Source organism: Scatophagus argus, chromosome 22 (assembly GCF_020382885.2).
Source record: "Scatophagus argus isolate fScaArg1 chromosome 22, fScaArg1.pri, whole genome shotgun sequence".
In the NCBI taxonomy this organism is placed as follows: Eukaryota; Metazoa; Chordata; class Actinopteri; family Scatophagidae; genus Scatophagus; species Scatophagus argus.
In genome coordinates this window covers 5,189,514-5,213,081 of record NC_058514.1, presented here as the reverse complement: position 1 = coordinate 5,213,081, position 23,568 = coordinate 5,189,514, and the positions used below count along the sequence as shown (strand labels likewise).

The 23,568-nt window shown below is 44.3% G+C and overlaps 1 protein-coding gene across 2 annotated transcripts in view; it reads right to left on the bottom strand.

Annotated features, from left to right (window-relative positions):
- Positions 1–21,858, bottom strand: part of sema3aa (sema domain, immunoglobulin domain (Ig), short basic domain, secreted, (semaphorin) 3Aa) — a 30,307-nt gene extending 8,449 nt beyond the window's left edge. The window contains exons 1-10 of one of the 2 annotated variants that reach the window (XM_046379350.1): positions 21,736–21,858; positions 21,146–21,617; positions 9,048–9,208; positions 7,733–7,795; positions 4,277–4,396; positions 3,301–3,391; positions 3,086–3,205; positions 967–1,109; positions 690–804; positions 529–598 (exon numbers count right to left, since the gene is read on the bottom strand). In XM_046379350.1, coding sequence (XP_046235306.1) covers positions 529–598; positions 690–804; positions 967–1,109; positions 3,086–3,205; positions 3,301–3,391; positions 4,277–4,396; positions 7,733–7,795; positions 9,048–9,208; positions 21,146–21,251 — 989 coding nt within the window. In that variant the 5' untranslated portion in view covers positions 21,252–21,617; positions 21,736–21,858. Of the gene's footprint in view, positions 1–528; positions 599–689; positions 805–966; positions 1,110–3,085; positions 3,206–3,300; positions 3,392–4,276; positions 4,397–7,732; positions 7,796–9,047; positions 9,209–21,145 lie in introns of both variants that reach the window. The other variant, XM_046379351.1, reaches the window with a different exon arrangement.
- Between the last annotated feature and the right edge of the window lie 1,710 nt (positions 21,859–23,568).

Below are 23,568 nucleotides of genomic sequence, written 5' to 3'. Positions count from 1 at the left end.
AGTGAATATCGTGTTACTCTCGCTCCCTCCTGCCCCATAATCTGATTTCCCTACAAGCCTCTGCCAGGGTTTCAATGAAAAAGGGGGACAGGTAGCAGGGGAACGGGGAATCGGCTAAAAGCAATCTCCAGTCTGAGACGTGGGGAGGGGAACCAAGCGAGTGGAAAGCAAGCATAAGACACCTGTAAGTGGATTACGGGACGGGGAGCGCTGTCTGGGAATTTGACAGGGGCACGCTCAGCTGCCTGCATCCTGCCATGTCATTTAAAGTGGTTAGGAAATTACAGATAAAGGGAATAAAGGATGTGAAGAGAAAGAATTCTTGAAGGGAATTATGGAGCGTGTGTTTTTCAAATGCAGAGGAAATAACTTGTCCGGGACGGCTGCCCGCTGAATATATATCATCTCCTTCTGACCTCACAGTAAAAAAAAAAAAAAAAAAAAAATCGACAAAGCAAATGCTACTCGTATCCGTCGAGCCCCTGCACGCACATTTTAGATGGCACTGTGAAAAGATGTGGTCTGTACCTGGATGTGGTGAATACGGCATAGATAACTGGGTTCTTCGGGTCCTTGGAGCTCATGAGAAACACGTCCTCTGCAAAACACAAAGCAAGAATGGATGAGGGTGAGCTGCGGGTCTGTGAGGTCAACTTTTCTTCACACACAAATAAACAAAACACACTCACGAAGCTCATCGAAGTGTGTATCAATGCCGTTGACGCCGGGCACTGAACACATTAGCCGGGCCTTGAGGAAAGTGGTCCACTTGTTCACTAGACTCCTGTGACCTCCCATATCATTCTGTATCACAAACACAAACACAAAAAAAACTCATTACATTTCAGCGAACTCTGGCACGAGCGTGTTATTATTTCTGTAAAACCACAGAGATGAAAGACATGATTAGAAATCTCAGGATTAAGCTGTGATAAGGACTTTGCTTATTCGTGTGTGTGTTGTTACCTTACACAGTTGTCCTATCCTGGAGATGGTGGCCTTGCCAGTGTGCTCTCCGTCCATGGCGTTCTCTTTGAAAAACAGGAAGATCTTGTCGTCTTCAGGGTTGTCACTTTCCGGGATCAAGTACACGCCTACGAAGCGGGGGTCTGCAGTAAAAAAGAGAAAAAGAAAACTGATCAAGTCCAGAAACAACAGTGTTTGCAGTGAAATGTGCACACTTTGTTCACACACACACACACACACACACACACATACACAAAAGTAATTTTTTACGAGCCATCCTCTGCCCCAATGGAAATCCTCTCACCCCTATTTTACACCTCCAAAACCAATCCCCCGTGATATTCTACAGTCACGGCTCAGTAATAACATCCATTCACTTTACACCCTGGTGTTACAGTATCTGACTTTACCCCAAGTGAGCGCTCCAAGTCCAAATCCCACATAACCCCTGTCTCTAGACCACATCCTCACAAACACACATGGCTCCGATTGTCCCGGGTAACCCTTGAATAAATTTATCTCGCATTTGGGCGCGAGAGGAAATCAAAGCTAAACGTGCGAGCCCATGGCCTTAGGGCTGGGGTATCTCCTGTCTCAACAGAGGGGACTGAGGAAAAGTGTCAGCGGTCACTGAGTCGTCGCCACGTGTAAAATGAGCCTGTGTCTAAAAGCTGGAGGGGGGGGTTAGCTGCAGAGAAACAAGCAGTGCTATGTTACGCCTCCATGGCTGTTTAGGATATAGAGTAGCTGTGAAAAAGACAAGTGTGGCCAAAGTGGGAAGCAGATTTATAAGCGCTGTGCGGGGTGCAAGACCCCTGGTATGAATCATTTGTACCCCACACACACACTCCATACCTCTATTGTGAATATGCCATTAAATCTACACGTTCATGAATTCAGAGTTTGCAAACGAAAAAAACAGTGAGGTCAGTTCATTCCATCTAATTCCCAGCAAAAGGCCACTTTACTTGGCAGAAGTTTAATGCCTTCCAAACGTTGAGTGTGAGGGCATTAAAGGGTGAAGAGACGTGTAAATAAATTGCATGAATCGAGACCGGCAAAGCCAAAGCTACCATTTAACCCTAAATCCTTTTTAGAATTGACTGCTATTAAGGATTCCCAAGTTTCCCCCTTGTTACATTTGAGTACCATGTAACCTTGTTGATAAAGGCTCAACAGAATATCCCCATCGCAGTAATCCATGCAATTACAATCCCTCCTTTGTTTGGAAGGCCCTGGATTTTGCCGGGCCAAATGGAAACAATCCCCCAATGTGTTTGTTTGAACAAGGTGAAAGATCGATGGGGATTAACGCGCTAACAATGACTTCTCCCTTTTTAAATCACTCTTTATTAATATGTCACAGTAATCAGCACTACAGAGAACAGTGTTTGTGATTTTTGATGGTGCAGGGAAGGGGGGGTCGAGGGGAACTGGGAGGAATTTGACTCCACTGCAGGAAAACAGCTGAGAGCGGATTAGTTCTGTGGGAAAGAGGGAGAAAAGGGATGGCACAGCTTGAGGGAAAGGTTCAAACTGACCTTTTGTGGCTCCCCAAGTCCTCAGCGGTGCCGAAAGATAGCTAGACAGGCTGAACAGTCAATAACCCCCACTGCCCTGCTAATCTCACCAGCACAGGCAAATCCAGTGACTTTGTGAATGGCCACTGATATCTGATGTCTGCACATGAATGGAAATGATTGGAGACTTGAGGCTTGTGAGAGAATTTAATGCTTCAAAGTCCTCTGAAAAGATCAGTGGTATTTTTTCTCCAAAACTGGTCAATGACAAGAGTTTACTTGCAGCTAGTACTAAATAGTTGAGGTTTATGCTGGCCACAAGTGTCCAATTTTACTTTAATAGTAAGGTTTGTTGGAGTTTGTGAGGTTTGGAAATGTAAGGCAACAGACTACGGTGACCTTGTATGATACAGTACGATATTAAATTACACTTCTAGATTTCTAGGAGAGCAAACAACTCTTTTTTAGTTTGTATAATATACAGATGAACTTTTTTTCCCTCCGGAAAATACTTTCCTTGGGGACTAAAATTCAATTTTTTCAACCGTTGTTACTTGAAACTGTAATATTTATTTATTTATTTATTCATTCATTTATACCATTCAGCCATCTTGAATCATGCTGCTCCGTTCTGATTGGATGATGATCTCCCAGGGTACGGAAAATAGCAAAGTCCCTTCCCATGAAATCAGCAGATGTGCCAGAGTACAGCTCTCCATCTGCCACGGAGAGAAAAGTATAGTTAGAAACAAATGTCCAGTTCTGCGACTAATGTGTACTTCCTGGAACTAATCGAGGCAAAGATCAAACTCACCGATCAGAAGTGAGGCCGAGAGCATTCTGGGGTCGTAGGGGCTCTTCCCGCGGCCGTTCTCGAAATGCGAGGACAGTCGAAAGATGTTGTCCTGTGGTAGAAAGGGGTCAAAGTTCCAAATGAGGCCAGTGAAAGCCACATTAAGCCTAGCTAACGGTACATTTATAGCCCGTGTTTCAAATTACAACAATTTCTCATTATAGCACACTGCATTTGGGATGGGCCTCACCACAATTTTAGGCCAGCCATGAGCAATAAGATGTTTTTTTATGTCGCTGACTCGTTCTGCTTTGGTTACAGATCAACAATACTTTCTGTTGACTGTGCAACAAGAAGGAATAATGAGGACCAAAGTAGGATCATGCAGTACACAAGCACAGCTCACTCTCAGACTCAATGAGCATATTAAAAGAAAAGTCGGTTTTCTTGAAATCAATTACTGACAACACTACTATCCAAATGAACTCATGCAGGGGCTTCTACAGTGAAAACCTGCATGGTGCCAACAGTCTTTCCACTCTCCACTGTGGGACTGCAGAGCCCATGTTGGCACATTGATTAACCTGTAGACCTCATTCAAGATGACTGATTAAACTTTTATGTAGGGGACAGGTTGTTTAATTTCCGAACCATGTAGTGACCACTTTTTACCCCTTTCCTCACACAAAAGAAAACACTGACGAGAAGATAATCGATGAAGGGAACGGTTACTGCTGTGCTCGACAGAAAAATGAATGTGTGTGTAATAATCAGTGCAGTCTGTGTGACTGCTGTGCACAAACTCTTTTCAGAGGACACAATATTGGACTTTGCCCTCTCATTAGTTTACTATAGCACTGCTGTCACATTTCATGACTCATTAATGAATGCTCAATTGAGATCTAAATTTCCTTTTGCATATATATAACTGATTAAACATGTAGAAGGAAAGCCGCTACATTTTGGTCGACCGATGCTAATGCGCCTGATGCATTACCTCTGCCCTCTTGCCCATTTCCAGAAAAGCACAGATGGGGTGGAAGGCGCCTGTGCCACAGATGTACAGGTGGGTCTGGTTGTAGGGTTGGAGGACCCGGATGAAGTTATTACACTCCTTCTGGAAAGTAAATGAGATAAGAAACATCAGAACTGCAACGAATGTAGAATTTTATACAGTGAGACACACAGCTGGCAAAGAAATTGAAAAACATCTTGTGTATGCGTCCCTGCTTATGTAGTAATCCTATATTACAGTACAGTACAGTATAACAGTATATTATGCATGTGAAACTTTAGGGATTTTTGTGAAAGAGACTGCATATGTTAGCATTAACCTCCTCCATGTCATAAAGTTTAAATTAAGTTTTATCCTTTATGAACATAACGCTGACACTTTTAGTAGAGACGAGGCCTGGTGTGATTCAATTGAAAATAAAGACTAATAGAAAGCAGAGAATAAAGGAGAACAGAGGAAAGCTCTGTTGGAAGTCCCTTTAAAGCAGGGACTTTCCAGTTGGTTTGGAAAAGGCTTACTGATTGAAACTGAGTCTCCTTCAAGGAAATCCCACCTGTAAGTCAAATCAGGCAAATCGACCTCAGATCTTTAATGATCCATATGTTTGAGTTTACAGAGTGTATTTGGGTTGGCTCTCCAGCACATGTTGATAGTCCCCAGTGGTGGGAGACTGTTTATTAGTGTGCTAATCAACAGGATTGGTTAATGTAGGAGGGTTATTAGCAGCCTCGAGGAGTTGATTTGGACACATGTGTTTAAGAGATTAGCCTGGGGTTTGCCTTATTATAAATACACACTGAATATCCTCCTAACAAATAAGTACACATTTGCTTGGGGATTTGGAAACAGCGCACACATCACATCACACGCAGACAGACAAATTATCCTCTTTTCTTCCTTCCTTTAACGCATGTGTCTCTTCGGGCTTCTAAACCTAACTGACATTTCAGTTTAATGGTTTGATGAAGTCCCACATATGAGACATAAGTGGATACGAGCCTTCACTGTGTACGGGTTTGAGTGATGACATTTCACAGCGCAGCACCAAATTGACTCTGGGATCACAGACGATGAACCTTTTCCAAAAAAACTGAATTTCCTGCTATTATTCAAAAAGGCAGAAAATCACTTTTAGGTTCTAACTCTTTGTCCTCCTCAGAAATCTGTTTAAAGGAGTGGTTTGACATTTTGACAAATAGGCCTTGTCTCTGTATTTTGGACAAGACTTGCATGAGAAGATTTCTGTATGAATCTGGGGCTAACAGCCAGTTAGCTTACCTCTCATGAAGAGTGAGAACAGTGGGACAGAGCTAGCCTGCATCTGTCCAAATGTAACACAATCTGCTTACCTGTAAATGTTTTTAATCTGCTTTATGGGAATCATGGCAGGACTATTTCCTGACTGAGTGCAGTGATTTTCTGCACTGACACTGCAGTCAGTCAACAAACAGTCCCGTGCATTAAACCCAAATATTTCATTCATATGAAATCTGGTTTACAAAAAAAAAAAAAAAAAACCTCAAAAAAACAGATTTCAGTTTTTTCATTTATATATAAAAAAGACTAACGTGCCGGTGGTTTGTAGCTGAACACAGTTCATTAAAGCACTCAGCACCTTTCACCTGTTTACATTATAATTAACGCACTATCCCAGCCACACATTTCAGGCACAGGACTAATGCCGAGTTCACAGAGGAAGATTAAACTTGCATGATGTCCCGTGGCTGATCTCAGCTCTGCACGTCTCTGTGTCTATTTGACCGTGTAACTTAATGACTTTTCCCTCTGCGTTTCCTGCTGCTGAACAGCGGGAGCACATGTCCCCCCACATCATTCTCACGCCCCCTTATAATGTGCATTTAACCAACTCCTGTGGCCCCTTCCCAATTGTCAGCCCTGTTTAGGATTTTATGTGGCTATCCTCAAGTTGGACTCATTAGCTGTGTGGTAGGTAGGTCGCACCTAAGCACTGACAGACATTAGTTATGCAAGTCGCTCAAACATGTGGCTCTGTCTGGCCTCCAGGTGAAAAATGGCTTGCCTGATCCACAAATCGTGTCATGATGTGAAAACCACGCCACCCACAGAGAATAAATGATCATTATTGGATCAAATGAACGACTCCCTTTGACTGGGTATCGATGACGAGAGAGAAATGGGTGGGCAGATTTGTTTGAGATTTGTACGTGGGTTTATATTTGGAGGAGCTGAGTGAATTTTGAGATTACGCTGAGCTCTCTAACTGCATATGGAAAAGGCATTGGAAGGCTGGACTGTAATTTTTCCTTTAATATCCGTAATGGCTGGAGAAATAACCCGGACGGTGACTCCACACTCCAGTATCTGAAGCCGTGGTTCACTGAATCAAATGCAACAACCTGGGCAGTGTTACACACCCGTCCTGCCAAGGAGAGCGATACAGCCATCAGGCATTTTGGAGGGCAGCTGTTACATTTGCTCTGTGGCTGTAAATTGCGGTTTGGAAGTATGCATCACTTTGGGAGCTTTGAATGCTTTAGTAATGTCCTAATCAAGATTTCTCCATGCTGCACTCCATCTCTGTTCTCACCGCCTCATTTTCAAGAGTAAACATTTTCACAGCACGCAAATGCCTCATTATTATGTTTTGTTTTTTTCTTTCCACTGCGTGAGCGAGTGAAGGTGTGGAGCTTGCTTGTGTGGTCGCGACTTCATGTTTGTGTGAAAATCCCCAAAAAACTGCAGTGAGTTAGACCCCAGTAAAACCTCTGTGATTTAAAAGCACGTCGTAATTCTGGCTAATCCCAAAACCCTGCAGCCGCTGCACTCCAGACTCATCCAGCCATGAAATTAAGATCAGATACAACACAGAGAGGGCCTATCCAAACAGCAACACAAAGATAACACAAACCACCAGGCAGTACACGCAAACAAAGCTGGTGCTATACAGCATGTGCTCAGCAAACCTGTGCAGAACGGCACATGTGAGCTAACAGGCCGCGGCAGATAAAGAGAACTCAAACAACACACTCCCACATAAATATGCACATATACGCGCACTCTGAGGCACATGCATAAACATACTCCCAACAGCAGCAAATAACTTGCGAGGTCATGCGTCATTGTCCTCGTGCCACTGAGACGCAGCGTACACCTTATTGTGGCCGAACATCTGTCATACAGCGTGTTGCTGGGGTTGTGGGGGTCAGTGGGGGGACGGCACGTGGAGATTACAGTGTGCTGTGGAACATGTCTGCTGTTCTGTCATTTCTATTTGAGCTGAATTCCATCCTCTACAGCTTCTTCCGTGCTGTATTATTTCCACCAAAACACGCATCCCAGAGAAATTTGAAGAACGGCATGGAACTGCGCAGGACAGCCATGTAATTTGTGTAACAATAGAAGCAGAAATTGCAGGGATGAGCTCAGATGACGCCGCCGTCATGAATGTGGACTTACCCCAAAGTCTTTCCCTGCCCACTTGCATTCATCTCTCTTAGAGGGGGTGGCAGGCCACGCAATCTGTGCAAATGAGAGAATGACAAAGTCATACTATGCTGGAGGTGGAGAGGAGACATTTATGTGTCATTTCATGAAACAGGGAAGGCAGTGAGTCAATGCAGTGAATCAGAGGAAATCGGGATTTGTGTATATCAAGGAGAATGACTTTGGATTTGTCATGTTTTACATTGACAGCACCTGGTTTACTCACTTCCTTATTTCTCTCTAACCATCAGTGCTGCATGTGTTTATGATAAAGCAGGGAGGGTATTTCAAAGAGTGTAATGATGGACTGCACAGAGGGTAAATGAAAATGAGGGAAAACAAAATGAAATAAAAAATACAGTGTTTAAATAAAATAAAATACAGTTCATATGAAAACACAGGAATATTATCTTCATCGCTGCTCTTGCTGTGTGGATAAAGACAATTCATGTGCTTTTCTAAATATGGGCTAAAATTATGGCATTTAAAAAGTTTGGGTGTGTTTTTCACTTCAAATATGAAGAGAAAACAGGCATTTATTACTTTAGCTTGGAAGAAGTAGACCTGATTGTATAAATGACGGCTTCGTACCGTCCTTAAGGTGAATTCATCTGTGGCCTCTGGTGTCACGTAAATTATAAACACACGTACAAGTGTGCATGTGTGAGCCATAATGAATCTGGGAATAAATTCCTCCTTCTATTCCTGGGCTTTATCTCCTCTCTAAATCAGCTGAGTTTTCTCGTCTTGGGATTCTGCGCTGCACATTTCAGGGTAATTACATTAGATTTGCTTAATCACTGCTTTCTGGTCTTTATCTCATAATGACGCAAAGTTCAGAACAAAAGAGCAAAAGAGAAAAAAAAATACCCATCCGAACTGAGGGCAAAAAGGAATTTAGAGACACGTTTTCTCTCTCTCGCTCCCTGCATTGGCGACGTGTTTTTCACCACTTTCATACCCCTGCTCAGCTTTCTGCAGCCGGCAGGCAAGTCTCTGTCAGTCTTGTGTGTCTATGATAGCAGCCCGAATCTGATAAAAAGACTGTTAACCCAGTCCAGGTGGTGTAATGGAATTATGGACAGCCATGTCTGGACCAAGACAGACAGAGGGAGGAGGGATGAATGGGGGGAGAAAGATGTGGTGTAATGGACTCCAGAGGGAGAAAAAGAAGCGAAGAAAAGAGATCAAATAGCTTTGCAACCTGCATTCAGCTATTAAACAAACTTGTTTTTCATTACATTTCCAAACTGTACCCACATTTAAGTTGAGTGGATCTGGATTTTACCTGTTTGTGGTCTCTGTTGATGTTGACGAGGTCGAACGAGAAGATGTGGTCCTCGGCTCCGACCAGTAGCCTCCCTCGCTCCTCATCCATCAGGAAAGCGTCGTAGCTCGAGCTGTTGGCCAAGCCGTTGAAGGTGATGAGATTACTGGACTCTAACATCTCTGGAAGAGGACAAGGACGAGGAGTTGGTGATGAGCATGTGTGTAAATTTATGCAGAACATACGTGACAGAAGGAAAATACTTGTAATATACTTCCAATACTTCCTCTCTCTTTGCTGATAAGCGCGAGTCAATAGCGTCAAATGTACTGAAAAATGTATATGAAAAATAATAACATATCAAGAAGACCACTTTTTCCAACTTCCCTTAATTGCTTCTCCACACAAACTTTTTCACACACTTGCATACAGACACACGGCAGTCAGGTATAGTGTGAGACATTTTGAAGAGAACACAGCATGTCCCAATCAGGGACATGGTTCAGACTGCTCAGCCGTGTGATTGGTTGAATAATTCATACAGAGTCAGGGCCAGGGCCAAGTACGAGTGTGTGTGTAGCGTGTAGATGTAAATGGGTTATTATGTAAATGAACACTGAAGAGTGTGTGTGACTGCACATGCACATGCTCCATTTAGGTGTGTGAAGTCCTTCAGTATACATGAACAATATGAAAAGCAGCAGGAACTTCACACACGGACAGATGTCTCGCCAGGCCTCTGATGGTCAGTTAAAGTTTAATCACCAAAGATGAGTCGCATCACCTCTGACATGAGCTGTCACAATATCAGTATTATATTAACCGAGAGGCAGACTCCCTCCCTCAGACCAGGTTATCCCCCTGACTGAATCTGGTTTGCCACAGCACAAGTATGACAGAATAGTTCATTTATACTGATTACAGACAGCACAACCAGTACAGCTTCAGTGTTCAGGCGAATCAATGGAAGATCCAGAATATCTTCCTTCAGTCTGTATCAGACTGTATAGCTGATGGTGCATTCCACTATCAGGAAAAAATGTCAAGCACTGTACACTGGGATCTGAGAAATTTTAATGGTTATTTTTCATTGTTTTGTAGGCAAATCAAGTAATTGCAACAATAATCACGTTGTTCATTAAGCACAGTTAAAAGAGATTTGATACTCCCTTCATTAACACTGCTGTGGATAAAGACACTTCATTAGTGTCCCCTCACATTATCGACCTTTAATTGCTACAAATTTCAGAGAGCCCAAGTTGACCCATAAATGCATTTATCTTTAATTATAATTAAGAACAAAACAAAGGAATAAGTTCAGCTGACTGTCAGTCAGGAGACGTTTCTCCATGGTATTGTGATAACATTAACAGATACTGGATTAACCCTCTGCCTCTGGTTGAACCGCCGGATGCGTAACATATTTGCCCCACAGGTACGCATCTACCTCACCGTCACACGGCACCATCCATCATCATCAGCGTCCCAACAGAGCACGGACACACGCAGGCACGCAATGCAGGAAACCAGCGCAAACACATGTGCACACAAACATGGATATCCTGTATGTGCACGCGCGTGTGCACGCGGTCCGGTGGATTGTGATCCTCACTGCTCTCCACGCACAGCTCTGATTGACGGGCTGCTATAGGAGCCATCTGCGCCCACTCACAGTGTGTAAGATCTTGGACATCTGTGTCTACATAAAAGAGGGGATTGATGAAATGGGAGGAGGAGGAGGAAGTGGTGTGTCAACCACGTCTGTGTATCGAGCACCAGCGGGGTGGATGAGGACCGCGAGAGGGAGTGGTCGTCACCTAATAAAGACGGTTGCAGCTCATCTGCGTCGGTTGGGTTTCGGCTTGAGGCTGAGCTTGAGGCGAAGGAAAAGGAGTGGGTGGGTGTGGGCATGAATGGAGGTCTGTGGATGTGAGTTTGTGTGAGAATTTGTAGTGTACCACAGATGGGTTGAGCGTATGCGTGTGGGTTTCAGTGCATGTGCGTGTGTGTGTGTAGGTATTTTATTTTCTATTTTCTACACTGACCACTGCATGCAAACCAACATCCCGGTATTCGTCAAAGGAAAGCAATAGTACAATACTCAAGTTAGGGTGACAAAAAAAAATCAAATACTGAAGCTAATAGGTGTTGACAGGGCCAGTTTTTTATAATACGGTAGCCAATCAGGTAGCCTCCTATTCTCAGTTTACCAATCAGACATCAGTCAGACGAGGGGAAGTAAGGAAATGTGATTTCCAGTCAGCAGAACGCCAGAGGGGGGTCTTCTTATGTTTCAACGATGAAGTAAAGGAAAAAGAAATGGATGTGGCAGGAAGCCAAGGTAGACACCAGAATGGGAATAAAAATGGAAAAAAGTTTTAGGGTATTGGAAGATCAAGGGGAAAGAAAATGAAAAGGAAAAAAAAAGAAGGGCAGCTATTGAGACGTAAGGACTCCTCAGCTCCTCTTCACTGCCATCTTGGCTTGATTTGTGACAACCTGCGTCATGTGAAAGCGAGAGGCTGGAGCTTAACCTGCGAGTCGGGAATGTGGGCCAAAATGGCAGCCTCTGAGCGCCGTCACGAAAGGTTTACCCCAGATGGGCCAAAGGAAGAAAAAACACATGCGCGTATTTCAACACGTGGTGAATCTCTGACAAAGTCACAGTGGCCCTCACACACAAACACACACAGTGAGGCTTTATCTGAGCTGGGATCTCCTGCCAGTGTCTGGGGAATCGGAGGAACTGGGCGTGACCCCCTAAAGGACCTCCAACCTAAACACAGACACGCTCGTTTGGAAATGAGAGCATGGGCAGATATAGTAACCAAGCAAAAGGCGAGTACACACACGTTCACTTAACATATATGCAGATACACACACACACACACACACACACAAACTCACTGCGCTCTTCTTTTAAAATGCAAACAAGTACACACCCTTAAACTGACATTCATATTAAATTCATATTGGCCTAAATGTTTACACCGCATCAATTCTCCCTGAACACACACACACACGTGCACATACTTTCTCCTAGACTAAGTTGTAATCCAATCAGTATTTCTGCTTATGCAGCATGAACCAGAAGAACAGCGAGCGCACTCAGCAGCTTCTACCTCGGACGCGCACCCACCGGCCACGGACCTCCCAACGTACACGCACACACACATCAAAACACACCTCCTCTTATGTGTGTGTGTCCGTGCACATACCACATGCTCCACTCACCACACACGGTCTGCTTACACTAGCCGCTGGATAAACAGACACATTTAAACACACACACACACATTCTGATGAGTCTCCTCCAATTTCTCTTATTACACACATCCTCTGTCTGCTCTTTTTCACTCTCACATTCTGTCTTTCACACATGAAAGTGCACACATCCGGGCAAACTGGCTCGCTCACACACACACACACACACACAGATGCAAATATCTAGACACACCCGTGTGCCTCTACAATATGGTGAAATCATTGCCATGTGATTGAAAGATTTCAGTTTCATCACACGCTAAACCGCATATTTTCATGCAGATAAACTGTATTTACTACCTACACATTTTATATATCTTCAGTTTTCATAACCACACCATACACAAACACACACCGTATATTCAAGGATGCCCCTTGAAACAGAAAAAAAAAAAAAAAAAAGACATAAGCAATTCATTCAAATAAATTATTTGTCCCTCTGCCATACTCCATTATGGAAAATAACCTGGCACTTGTCTTAAAAAGCCCCAGGAAAAAAAAAAAATCTACATTCAGAATTCAAGTGCAATTGTCTGTGGAGTACTCTTCACTCCCCCATTCTCCAAACAGGCAGGCGTTTTAGACGCCTACGTGCCACGCAATGGCGGAATAATGAAACGGCATGAAAGAAAGGCGACAGGGCATTAAATTATGTTTATCTGAAAGTGTGTATGTGCCGCTGTGTCAGTGTGTGTTTGAGCGACATGAAACATAAAAGCCTGACAGAGGAAAACACTTGACTGAGATTCAACAGATGGGTAATATTCCATTAAACTAATGCAACACTTTTCAAGTGTTTCTCTTGTGCATATATACAGCGAAGGCTCAACAAGAGGAGAGGGTGTTTGGACATGAATAAAGAAGTGTTTGAATGACCCATTTTACTTGTTCATTTCCTGTAGTTGACACAGCTTTCTTTTTTTATTTTAGTCTGCTGCTGGCGGGAGGTGCAGGACTTGGACTTTAGGTGTGTTTCTGTGGTTTGTCAGAGTGTGTAAAGTGTGCATTACTAAAGAGTTACTCCGCCCACCGGCTGAGAGGGGGGGGTTGCAGCTGAGAAGGAACTAGCGCACAGAACTACACATGTTTGTCTTTTAAATACAAGGCTAGCTTCAGAAAACCAAAGACACACAGTGCTATAATATCTGCAGCGGTTTGGTTTGGCTCGTCAGTCTCTCTGTCTCTGCCTGCCCTGCCTCTGACTGCTTCTTTTTCATTTTTTTCTCTCTCTCTCTGTGTGGTGCGGTGTGTTTCCTCTCGTGATGGCCTCGGCCACAAAACACAGGTGTCAGGAAAAAAAAAAGAAGAAGAAGAGACAGCCGCCCCGTGGAAATTTGCCGTAAGCTTTTCTTAACAAAGCATTCGAATATTATCCTAAGCTCAAGGATATATCCACACATGCCTCAAAAGTTCACCTCCCTTTCTCCCTCCCTCTCTTTCTAAGTGCAGTTGCAGGTGTGGGTTGGTTTCCATAGTGACCGTCGGATTTCTCTTTCAGGTGCAGCTGAGTGACAGCTCTGACAGGAAATGTGCAACCTCACACACACACACACACACACAGAGCGCTGTGAGCTCTTATGATTAAGAGGAGCTCCCCATGTGTGTTTCAATCCAAAAGAGCAGAGAGTGTGTGCAGAGTGATCACTTTGCTCTTGGTATTACCTCACAGAAAGAGGGACATTGTTTTCTTTGATTCCAACACAGTTTCAGTTGAAATAGATATTTTTCTATTTTTCAACTATAGTGACTCACAGCTATAATTCATAGTCCAGTACAGTATCTCATGGGACATTTTAATACCATATTCTGTCCATGTTCAGCCATAGGATATGTACCACGAGAACTAACAAGGAAAACGTGACCACATCCTAAACCACACAGAATCTATATGAGTAGTCCTAAGTATGTGTTGAATTTCACCATGCAGCACCATTCATTCTTTCTCAACCCAAATACTAGACTTCCTTGTCACCGCACGACATTCCTGTTCTCCCTGGAGAGACAGAGAGAGACACAGACAGAAAGACAGACAGTGAGGAGGGATACTGAATACAAAAGCATAGCAAGCTGGAAGAGTTGACAGGAAGCAACAAAACGAAAGAGAGAGACAGAAAAAAAGGAAAAAAATCAAGAATAATGGCAGCAAACTAAGGCAGAAACATGAGCACAAGAGGAGTGGGGACACACACACACACACACATAACAAAAGCAGTTGAATATGGAACCATTTCATTAGTGTGTGTCTCCTCCTGTCATTGGACGGCTGGACCACAGAGAGTGGTTTCCCACCAGCGCTGCGACCACAGACGGCTGGAGGCCTGGCCATGCCTACCGCAGAGAGCCCACTCACACACCACTAAATGCTCACGGCACAACCAGGCTGCTCAGCCTCTCTGGTTCTTATTACTTTTAAGGAAAACACACACACACACACAAGGGGACACACTTGCAAATATACACATTCACTTTTGCATGCAAATACAGCCAACTTTGAATATGCAGAAAACTGGCGAAATGGGCCATGTGTATCCCAGCACACACACACACACAAATCACAATATCACTCCTCTGCAAAGCTGTGCAGAGAGAGGGAGACGGTGCTATCACGAGGCAGTTTGATGGATGGACTTTGAGAGGAACCATGCTGTGGTTAGCGTGGTCATGTCTGGAGCCACTGCCTGTTAGTGCAGCCTGTCAGCTGTACCGTGTAGCCGAATGTCAGCTCTGCCATTTTATTAGAAATTAATGAGGCAAGGCTACAGATCTGAGCGTGTCCCTGGCAAACTGCGACGGCGAGCACACCGATACCGCAAAGGCACTCGAAACACAAATCCACAGGCACAGATGCACATTTCAGCTCTGCACACTATCATTTCAGGATTTTGTGTAACAAAGTGAGGTTTTGTGTGATAAATGAACACAGCCTCTGCAATTCACGAAATGCATTTGCGCTGGAAAATGATAATAAACAAAATCACGAGCACTAAAATTATATAAAGTCAGGATTTATGTTTGCCATATACCAGTGCTGGAAACTAAAATACCACATTTGAGCAAAAGTGTTTTCAAAACCTTCCTCTTTATATCTCATGCTGCTGCTGACATTTATGACAGGGACAGAGAAAGAACAAGTCTAAAGGAAGGAAATGAAAAATATTACTCCTTGAGATTTTAAGGAACTGGTATTTTAAGTTGACCTTAGATTTCACATTAAAAAACAAGAGTGGCAGAGTTTGGTTGAAATTACTACCACTGTCTGTAATTACTATAAATCACTGCACATCCTAAGTGACATCAGTCCTGTGCAAAAAATCCATCACTCGCTCGACTTCCTCTACTTATTCAGTGTTCCTGTCTTTCTGCCACTCCCTTGTCTTCGTGTCTGTGTGTCCGTCTGTTGTCTGTCAGTCGTTCAGTCTGTCTTTCTGCAAAGATGTCCACCTCATTTGTAACACGACTCTGTTCGGATTGAACGGTGCTCCCCTTTCTCCATCTGACTGACAAGACTTAGCAGGTGGCGGGACCCATTCATGCCAGCAGTTCAGCAATCTGCACCACGCTGTAACCCAAGCCTACATCCCAAACACAGATGCAAAGGCGCAGGATATTTTCCTGTGTGCATTTCCATACAGCGCTTATGTACACACAGACATAAAAAAAAATGTACACTGGGGCACACACAATCGCTGAGAGCAAACACACCCGCTGCGCTGACGCCGCCTCCTATCGAGGCCTTGTAGCGCACATCCAGATCCCTTCTGATCATCACTGCTGTCTGAATAAAACTTCCCAAGGAAAATAGCAGCGTAATTAGGGAACGTTTTATGGACGCTGGAGAAACACACGACATTCCAAAACACACAACAACCTGGAAAGCAAACTGCAGACACACGCAATCAAAGGTCATAAACTCGCAAATTACACCAGCCGATTTTGCCGCATGGGGCAGTGACAACACACTCTAGCTCCTCCCGCTTCCTGTATTAGCTTAAATTACCTACAATGAGATACATTAGATAAAGTATGAAACCATTTCTTCTGCAGGTTGCTGAATGTATTTTTGTTTTGCGGGTGCATTTGAGTCATTGCAAAATTATCTGCGGGGAAATGACTCTCGACATGAACACACGCTTACACGCACGTCTTGAAACCAGCTTTCATCTTGTGGACTTGGTGCAGTCAGGTATGTGAGTCAGCGTAAGGAAATGTAAAATATTTGGATGTAACATGAGGGCAAAACCACTGAAAAAACCTTGGCTTACATTGTTGGAATGTGTCTGTGTGGGAACAGAGATGAGGGTAGTTTAGCATGTGTGTGTGTGTGTTTTTCCAAACAGAGTTGAAAAATAGGATAGCCAAAAGATATGTATCAACTGAGCAGCAATCACCAAGAGACAGGAAAAGCAGACCAGAGAAAAACATTACAAACACACACGGAGCCTACTTGAAGATTGTACTTAGGGTCTGCGGCGTTGTGGTTCCTTCAGATGCGACTGAGCCACAGGAGACGGAGGAGGGGGTCGGAAGAACAGAACGATGAGGGAGAGGGAGAGAGAGAGAGAGGGAGATGGAGGCAGACATCTCCAAAGTTGGCGCGTTGGGTGAACACCTTATAATTATCTACATCTGCTCTGTCAGCCCCAGCCTGCAGAGCGGACAGATACAACAGGCGAGCAGAGACAGAAAGTGATGCTCATTCACGTTTAAAGGGATGAGCAGACAAAGATACACTGATAAACCAACACACATGCAAACACCCACAAATGTACAAACAGTAGATATTTTCATAGGCGGGCATGCCCACACACACACACACACACACCCACACACACACACAGGCTTATTATGGGGCTGAGTTCAGACTGCGTTGTGTGGTTCCACACCAAGTGTCTATTTTGAAAGCTTGTAAGCCAATTCCAGATTCCCTGTCTCTTTCTCAGTCTCGCACTCAGTTTCCTCCTCGGTTCCACCCATCCAGCCGGCGTGGGGCGGCCGCGATGGCACTAAGAGGTCATACAGTGGGCTCCATAATTACCTCAGCTGAGGGTAATTATCAAGACCTTTTGAGTTTAAAAGTGCACTGGCTCCTTTTTTTAGGGATCACAACAGGGTCAAGTTTTGCAGTTGCGTGGACTTCCCCCTCACACACACACACACACACACACACTCTTTGTATTTCACTGTGTGCTGTATGTGCATCAGTTGACCTTTAGGGGTCAGTGTTCCTCCTGAGGAGTACCTACAGTGCTGTGGATGGATTGTGTGCAGGAATGTGACTGTGTGCAGATATGCATTGATCCATGGGAGTGTGTTATGCTTTTATTCTTGCATTTCATACTGTTGCTGTATTGCAGTCATGCTGCAGTAGCTTCTAATGGTCTCAGTTGTGCAACATTAAAGCACTGCTATCTAAGATGATGAACCAATGTGGTGGCAGTTGTGGTTTTCTTGGCAATTCTACATGATGAGCCACTTCTAGGAGTGTGGTTGCCATTTGTGGCCTCAAATATTACAACACAGCACTGATTTCTGTAGTTGTTTGAACAAGTCAGGCTTTGATGAAATGATATTAATTTGTGTAATATCTTTGCTAAGCAGGATTATTTTAACTTGGACTTGAGTTTCACTCTATGTCTCCCCATACTTAAGTCAACACCCCAGGCGAGGAAAGTGAGGTAAACTACTCTAGTCTCAAGGAGAGGAGAAAATCATTAACTCTTGTGATCATAGTTCTGTCTCCATCAAACCAGCTCCTTTCAGCCGAATGTCTAACTGACCCCACTGGGAAATCATTTACTCTGCACTTGCAGCTCCAGCCGTCCCATGAGAGGTCATTTTATCTACCGTCCTCCATTCTCCAGCCTCCCAAACTGCTCACTCTGCAGTCGTTCACCTGTCCTTTCCGGCAGAATAAAATCACTCACTTTTTTTTCTGACTATCTGTCCCCGGAGACGCGTCATCAGCACTCATTTGAGACTGATTTCACGGGGTCCTGCTCACACGCTCGCTGTTGATTCGACTTCCCTAAATCACAGGCCCTCCTTGTTCCTGCGACTGTCCCACTCCCGGGCCTCACTCTCTCTTTCTTGCTGTGCTTGTGTGATCATCCCACTCGAGGACCCACTCTTTTGCTCGCCGTTTGTTTGACTGTCCTTCCCAGGAGGATTCCTCCTCGTCGTTTATTTGACTTAATTACTATGCCGGATTCGCGGAGCGAGAGGGGATGAGTGACACTTCACTTAACGACCAGCCTCCTTTCCTTCTGCGTCGTCTGCTGTTTGTCTGCCAGCTTTTCCTTCATTAAACACAAATCTCCTCCCCTTCGCCATCGCCCGCCACCACCTCCCAACCCCACCCCCCACAGCGTGGGTGTTAACTGAGAATCGTCCCCTGACAAGGCATCAAGAGAGCCATCAAACACCTGGGAGCCCGAGACACAAGCACAGACGCTGGCGGTGACACACAAAGACAGTGGCACCTGATACACTCTGGTGCCTTTACACCACGTGATCACTCACACAATGACATGCATACACACACACACACACACACACAACAGTGGCAGCCTGGAAAGGTTTGCAATCACACAATTATAGAAACTCTGATTCAACAGCACAATAAGAGATACCGATTTGTGCGCTTATGCATTATGTGCACGCACACAAAACCAGGTGTCTAATTATATGAGTACACACCAGACCTGACACATTCTTGCCTTGCTAAAACACATACATACGCACATACACGCGCACACACACTCACGCACACACCGAGACACCACTTACAGTCTAAAGGGAGGAAATCACAAGAGAGGGTGTTGAGTCCTCACACCAAGACGTGGCAAGAACATTCACACACACACACACATAAACAATGAGGCTTTGATGTACTTTTAGCATAAATGATTGTACATCCACAAAAATACATCTATCATGACAGGCTACTCTTTCCCAGCAGACGATACACATCCATCACTCGCACAGTCAGTCGATGCACACTTTGATGCTTGTTGACATATCTCTTGTCTAGTACTGTTGTCAGCAACATGTTCACTTGTCTGCTTGCACTGTGAAGAGGATCACACAAAAGGGGGCTGGGGGTTGGGAGGGGACTATATTCTTTAAACAGATGACTGTGTAAAGAAGGGAAGACATTTTCCCATCATTCCTAGAGGCTCTGTTACGTGTGAACTGACATGATGGAGCCCTGGGGATGCATGGCTTGCAGCAGGTAAGTTAAACTCTGATTCTTTCCAGATTTATTTTGTTGACGTGGTGAATGTGTCATCACCCGTTAAAATGTGCCAACCACACCAAACCGTGGTGCCATCAGGACAAACTGAAAAATAAAATACTAAAGTGTCGTGCTTTTTTCTTTTTTAAAAATTTTAGATTTAGAACAAACAATCACCGTACACACTTGGAAGTTGACGGGGTGATAAAGGAAAATATACTATACCCAAAATTACAAGTTGCACTCCAGCTAAAGAATAAAGCATGTCATATAGAAGGCCTCTAAACATATGTTGTGCCGAACGTCTCAGCTAAAGATAGAAAATGAATTAGAGTGACAAACATCACATTCGCCCCCACCGAGACAGAAATTTCCTCAGCATAGATTGAAATTATCGGAGGAAACCAAAGCTTTGGGTGACAGTCAAACACACACGAGGGCTATCAACCGCACGCTCATGTTTTAAGCTGCAAAATGACGGCAAATCAGCCTGTTCATAAATTTTCAGAGGGCAGGTTTTACGAGAGAAAACAGGACTAAAATAAAGAATCCGAAGACCACACTCCCAGCCATATACTTTCGGTCATGTTTTAGGACAAAGAACCACAATAGCCTCCTTCGCTGACATTAAAAAGCAGAAGAAAAAAAAAATCCCATCCCAAAATATGCCAAAAATGTTGCCAGTTATTTCTAGCTGAGATGAAAAGTCTGCTATTACAAAGAGCTTGATTTAGTGTGGGGTGTGAGAGAGGAGACGAGACAGAGAGAGAGAAAGAAGGAGAGAGGAGGAGGAGGAGGAGGAGGAGGAGAGGAAGAACCGGCGCTCCGCAGTCTCCCCTCAAAATAACACAGGAGAGAGAATAACATGTTTGCTGTATACGTCAAAAACTTACACGTGCGAGATATAAAAAGACACACAAAACTCCCTGTCATTCTCCTCTGCAAATACATAAACGCACACATATTAAAACAACGTGCCCATACAGTTTTCCATTTAAGCAAAATTCTCCAACTGTTGGATCCATTTAGGATGGAGTAATGAGAAGTCGGGAAACCTGCACGGCCCCTTAAAGAAAGGCTCTGTGTCACGACCGAAGCAAAGAGTTTTTTGGAACAGAAGCCATCAAAACAGAGGCTCCGCTTGCCTGTTCAGAGCACTTAACAGGGCTGTATAGTACTGGCAGAAGGGGACAGCGTGAGGGGGAAAATCGGTACAGGGGCCAATATATACATTTAACTCAAGGCAAGAGCCATTCCTCAGCATATGGAACCAATCTGTCTATTTGTTAGAAGAATAGTGAATTCTGAAAGACAGGCAGCGTGAGAGGAGACGAGTGAGTTAATGGTAGAGAGGAACACAGAGGCAGAGAGTTAAGATACTGTGTGCTGACCAAGAGGGAGAAAGAGTGAATGAGAGACACACAGAGGCAGAAATAGATTCACAGAAATAGTAGGGGAAAAGGGATACTCAACATAAGAAAGAATGGGTGAAAAGAAAAGCTTGAAAGAGCACCCGCAGGCAAGAAAAACAGACTGGACAAACAAGTCTGTGTTAAAAGCACCAGTAAGCACCACTGTCCCTTATATCCTGGAGTCAGGGGAGAACAGAGAACGGGCTTACCCTTGTATGACAGCTTTAGCCTGGGTACGTTGTGCCTGGGCTCAGCACCTCTTCCCGGCTGCACCGCCCCGCACAGCAGCACTACTATCCCAAACAGGTAATCCATGGTGCTGGAGTGCTGCTGGCTGGCCTCCAGACCAGGGGGCACTCACAACACCCCGACCGGTGCCCAGAGATGAATGTCTCCCGCTGGGGTACGCCGAGCCTGGAGAGTCTGTCCACGCGAGCCCTGAGAGTTGGAGGATCCAGGGAAGAGGGGGGGAGTGAAGAAATCCTGGTTGTGCTCCCCAGCTCAGAGTGCAGATTGTGATGAGGAGGACTTCTGTAGTGTGAAGTGGGTGGAGGGGAGCCGCTCACATGGCTCCCCGTGTGGAGGTCCAGGCTATATAGTCCTTTGGTTTATCTGTTCTCCCCCCACAGGTGAAGGCTCAGCAGGGCTTCAGCTTGTTGTGAAGGAGATGAAAGGTAGAGCCTGTGTGAAGATAAATCAGATCACTTATCCACAATAGCAAAGGCTGTCCTTTTCCTAGATTTTTTAAAAAAAATCTCTTTTCTGTCTTCTGGTTTCTTCTCTATGAGCAGACACTCACAGCCACCCTCTAATCCTTGTGTGCGGCTCCACCAGACTGCGAGGGAGAGAGAGAATGAGAGAGAGAGCAACACCGTCCACGGGAAGAGAGGGGAGGGGAGGGGAGGGAGAGCAGCTGAGAGAGAGAGAGAGAGGGGGAGTGCTGGTGAGACAGGGAGGTGGGTGGGTGGGGGGTGAGATGACTTGAGAGCAGTAGATGGTGAGGTTTTTATAGTGTTCCACGCTTATTTCCTTTTTTTACTTGTCATCAATTTCCTAACATCATTCCCTTTATCTAAATGACTCAGGCAAGGTGTTCACCGGGTTTAATGAATGTTCCAGTCAGCTGATGTGCTGGTCACCCATTTTGTCCTCAGACAGAAGTCAGACGCTGAACTGATAGCTGCCGATAAATTTGGGTTAATAAAGCAAAGTTTAAACCTCACACATATCTGTGTCAGATTTGAATCGGCGTCCGTTAAACATTTTGGGTGTACGCACGCAGCAGTTTGTTTGTTTTCTGTCCTGAGAAATCTTGTGAATGATTGTCTCAGGTTTTCTTTATAGGTACAATAGTTGTTTTTCAGATTTTCAGATGTTTCTGACGTTGGAAGCGCACTTTTGACTTTGGAAACAATAAATGACAAAATACCACCATTACAAGGTTCATTTAGTAGTTTCTCTGCAGCTTCTCAACACAGTCACTCAGCCTTCAAGTCAGTAATCCACTAGGACTGGTTTCATCTGAACTTTTGCTTAAACTTTATTTAAAAAAATTTCTTTTTTTTCTTCTTTTTTAAAAATTTGATATTGACTTATTTTGACCGCAAACACCAGACACAATATGTCATTAGCTGCTCGGCAAAATTTCCGGTAACATACAGAAAAATATACTGTTTTCACAAATAGGCATTAGATCAGTAGAGATATGAAAGGTCGTCTCTCTTGAATTTATTGGGGTTTGTATTCATGACCTTTTCAGGATCTTTGGGTTGAAGTGAGTCAGGGAGTTCGGAAGAAGTGGACTGGACGAAAGAAAACAGTCGTGGTGCTGGGAAACGTTGGGAGAAATAAATCAAGACCAGACAAGACAGAACAGCAGGGTCTAATTCCTCTAACAGTCATATCATGTAAACTCGTCTCGCTTTCAACAGAGCAGATTACAAAGAAGATTACTGAAAAAGTCTATTTATTTGGATCTTTTTCAGAGTTATGATGAGGAAAATCGTACATAAAAAACAAGTCCACAGCCTGCAAGTCTGTTTTTGACTGGTCCAGATGAAACCAGCAGGTTAAGGGAAACACATGCTGGTGGTTAACCTGTACAGTCTGAGAGGGATCCTGTATCTGGTTAAGTCATTCACATCAGTGAGGCAGGTCAACAACACTCCTCCTCCTCCTCTTAACCCCTGCTAGCCCCTGCAGGTGTTCGAGTGAGTGTGTGTGTGTGTGTGTGTGTGTGTGTGTGTGTGTCTCCTGCTTCCTCTGGGAGGGCGACATAGCAGTGGTGAGGTGATAAAAGCTTTGATAAACAGGAGTGCTGATGTGTCAACTCACACACCTTAAGACACAAAAGAAAACCTGAGAATTGGTCTGGTATAGTGAGCGGACTGTGTGTGTGTGTGTGTGTGTGTGTGTGTGTGTGTGTGTGCGCGTGAGACATGTGGGTACCCTCATGTTGCAGTACTCCCTCTGGTGCTTCGTGTATTGAAACTATTGCTGTTGAACCAGAATGGCATTTTGTGTGTGTTTGTTTGTTATATGGAATTTTCGACACGGCTGTTTGTGTTTAATCACTTCTGGAAAAAGAACAGTTTGCCAAAGCAGGTAGGATATCATCTCCTCAAAGGAACCA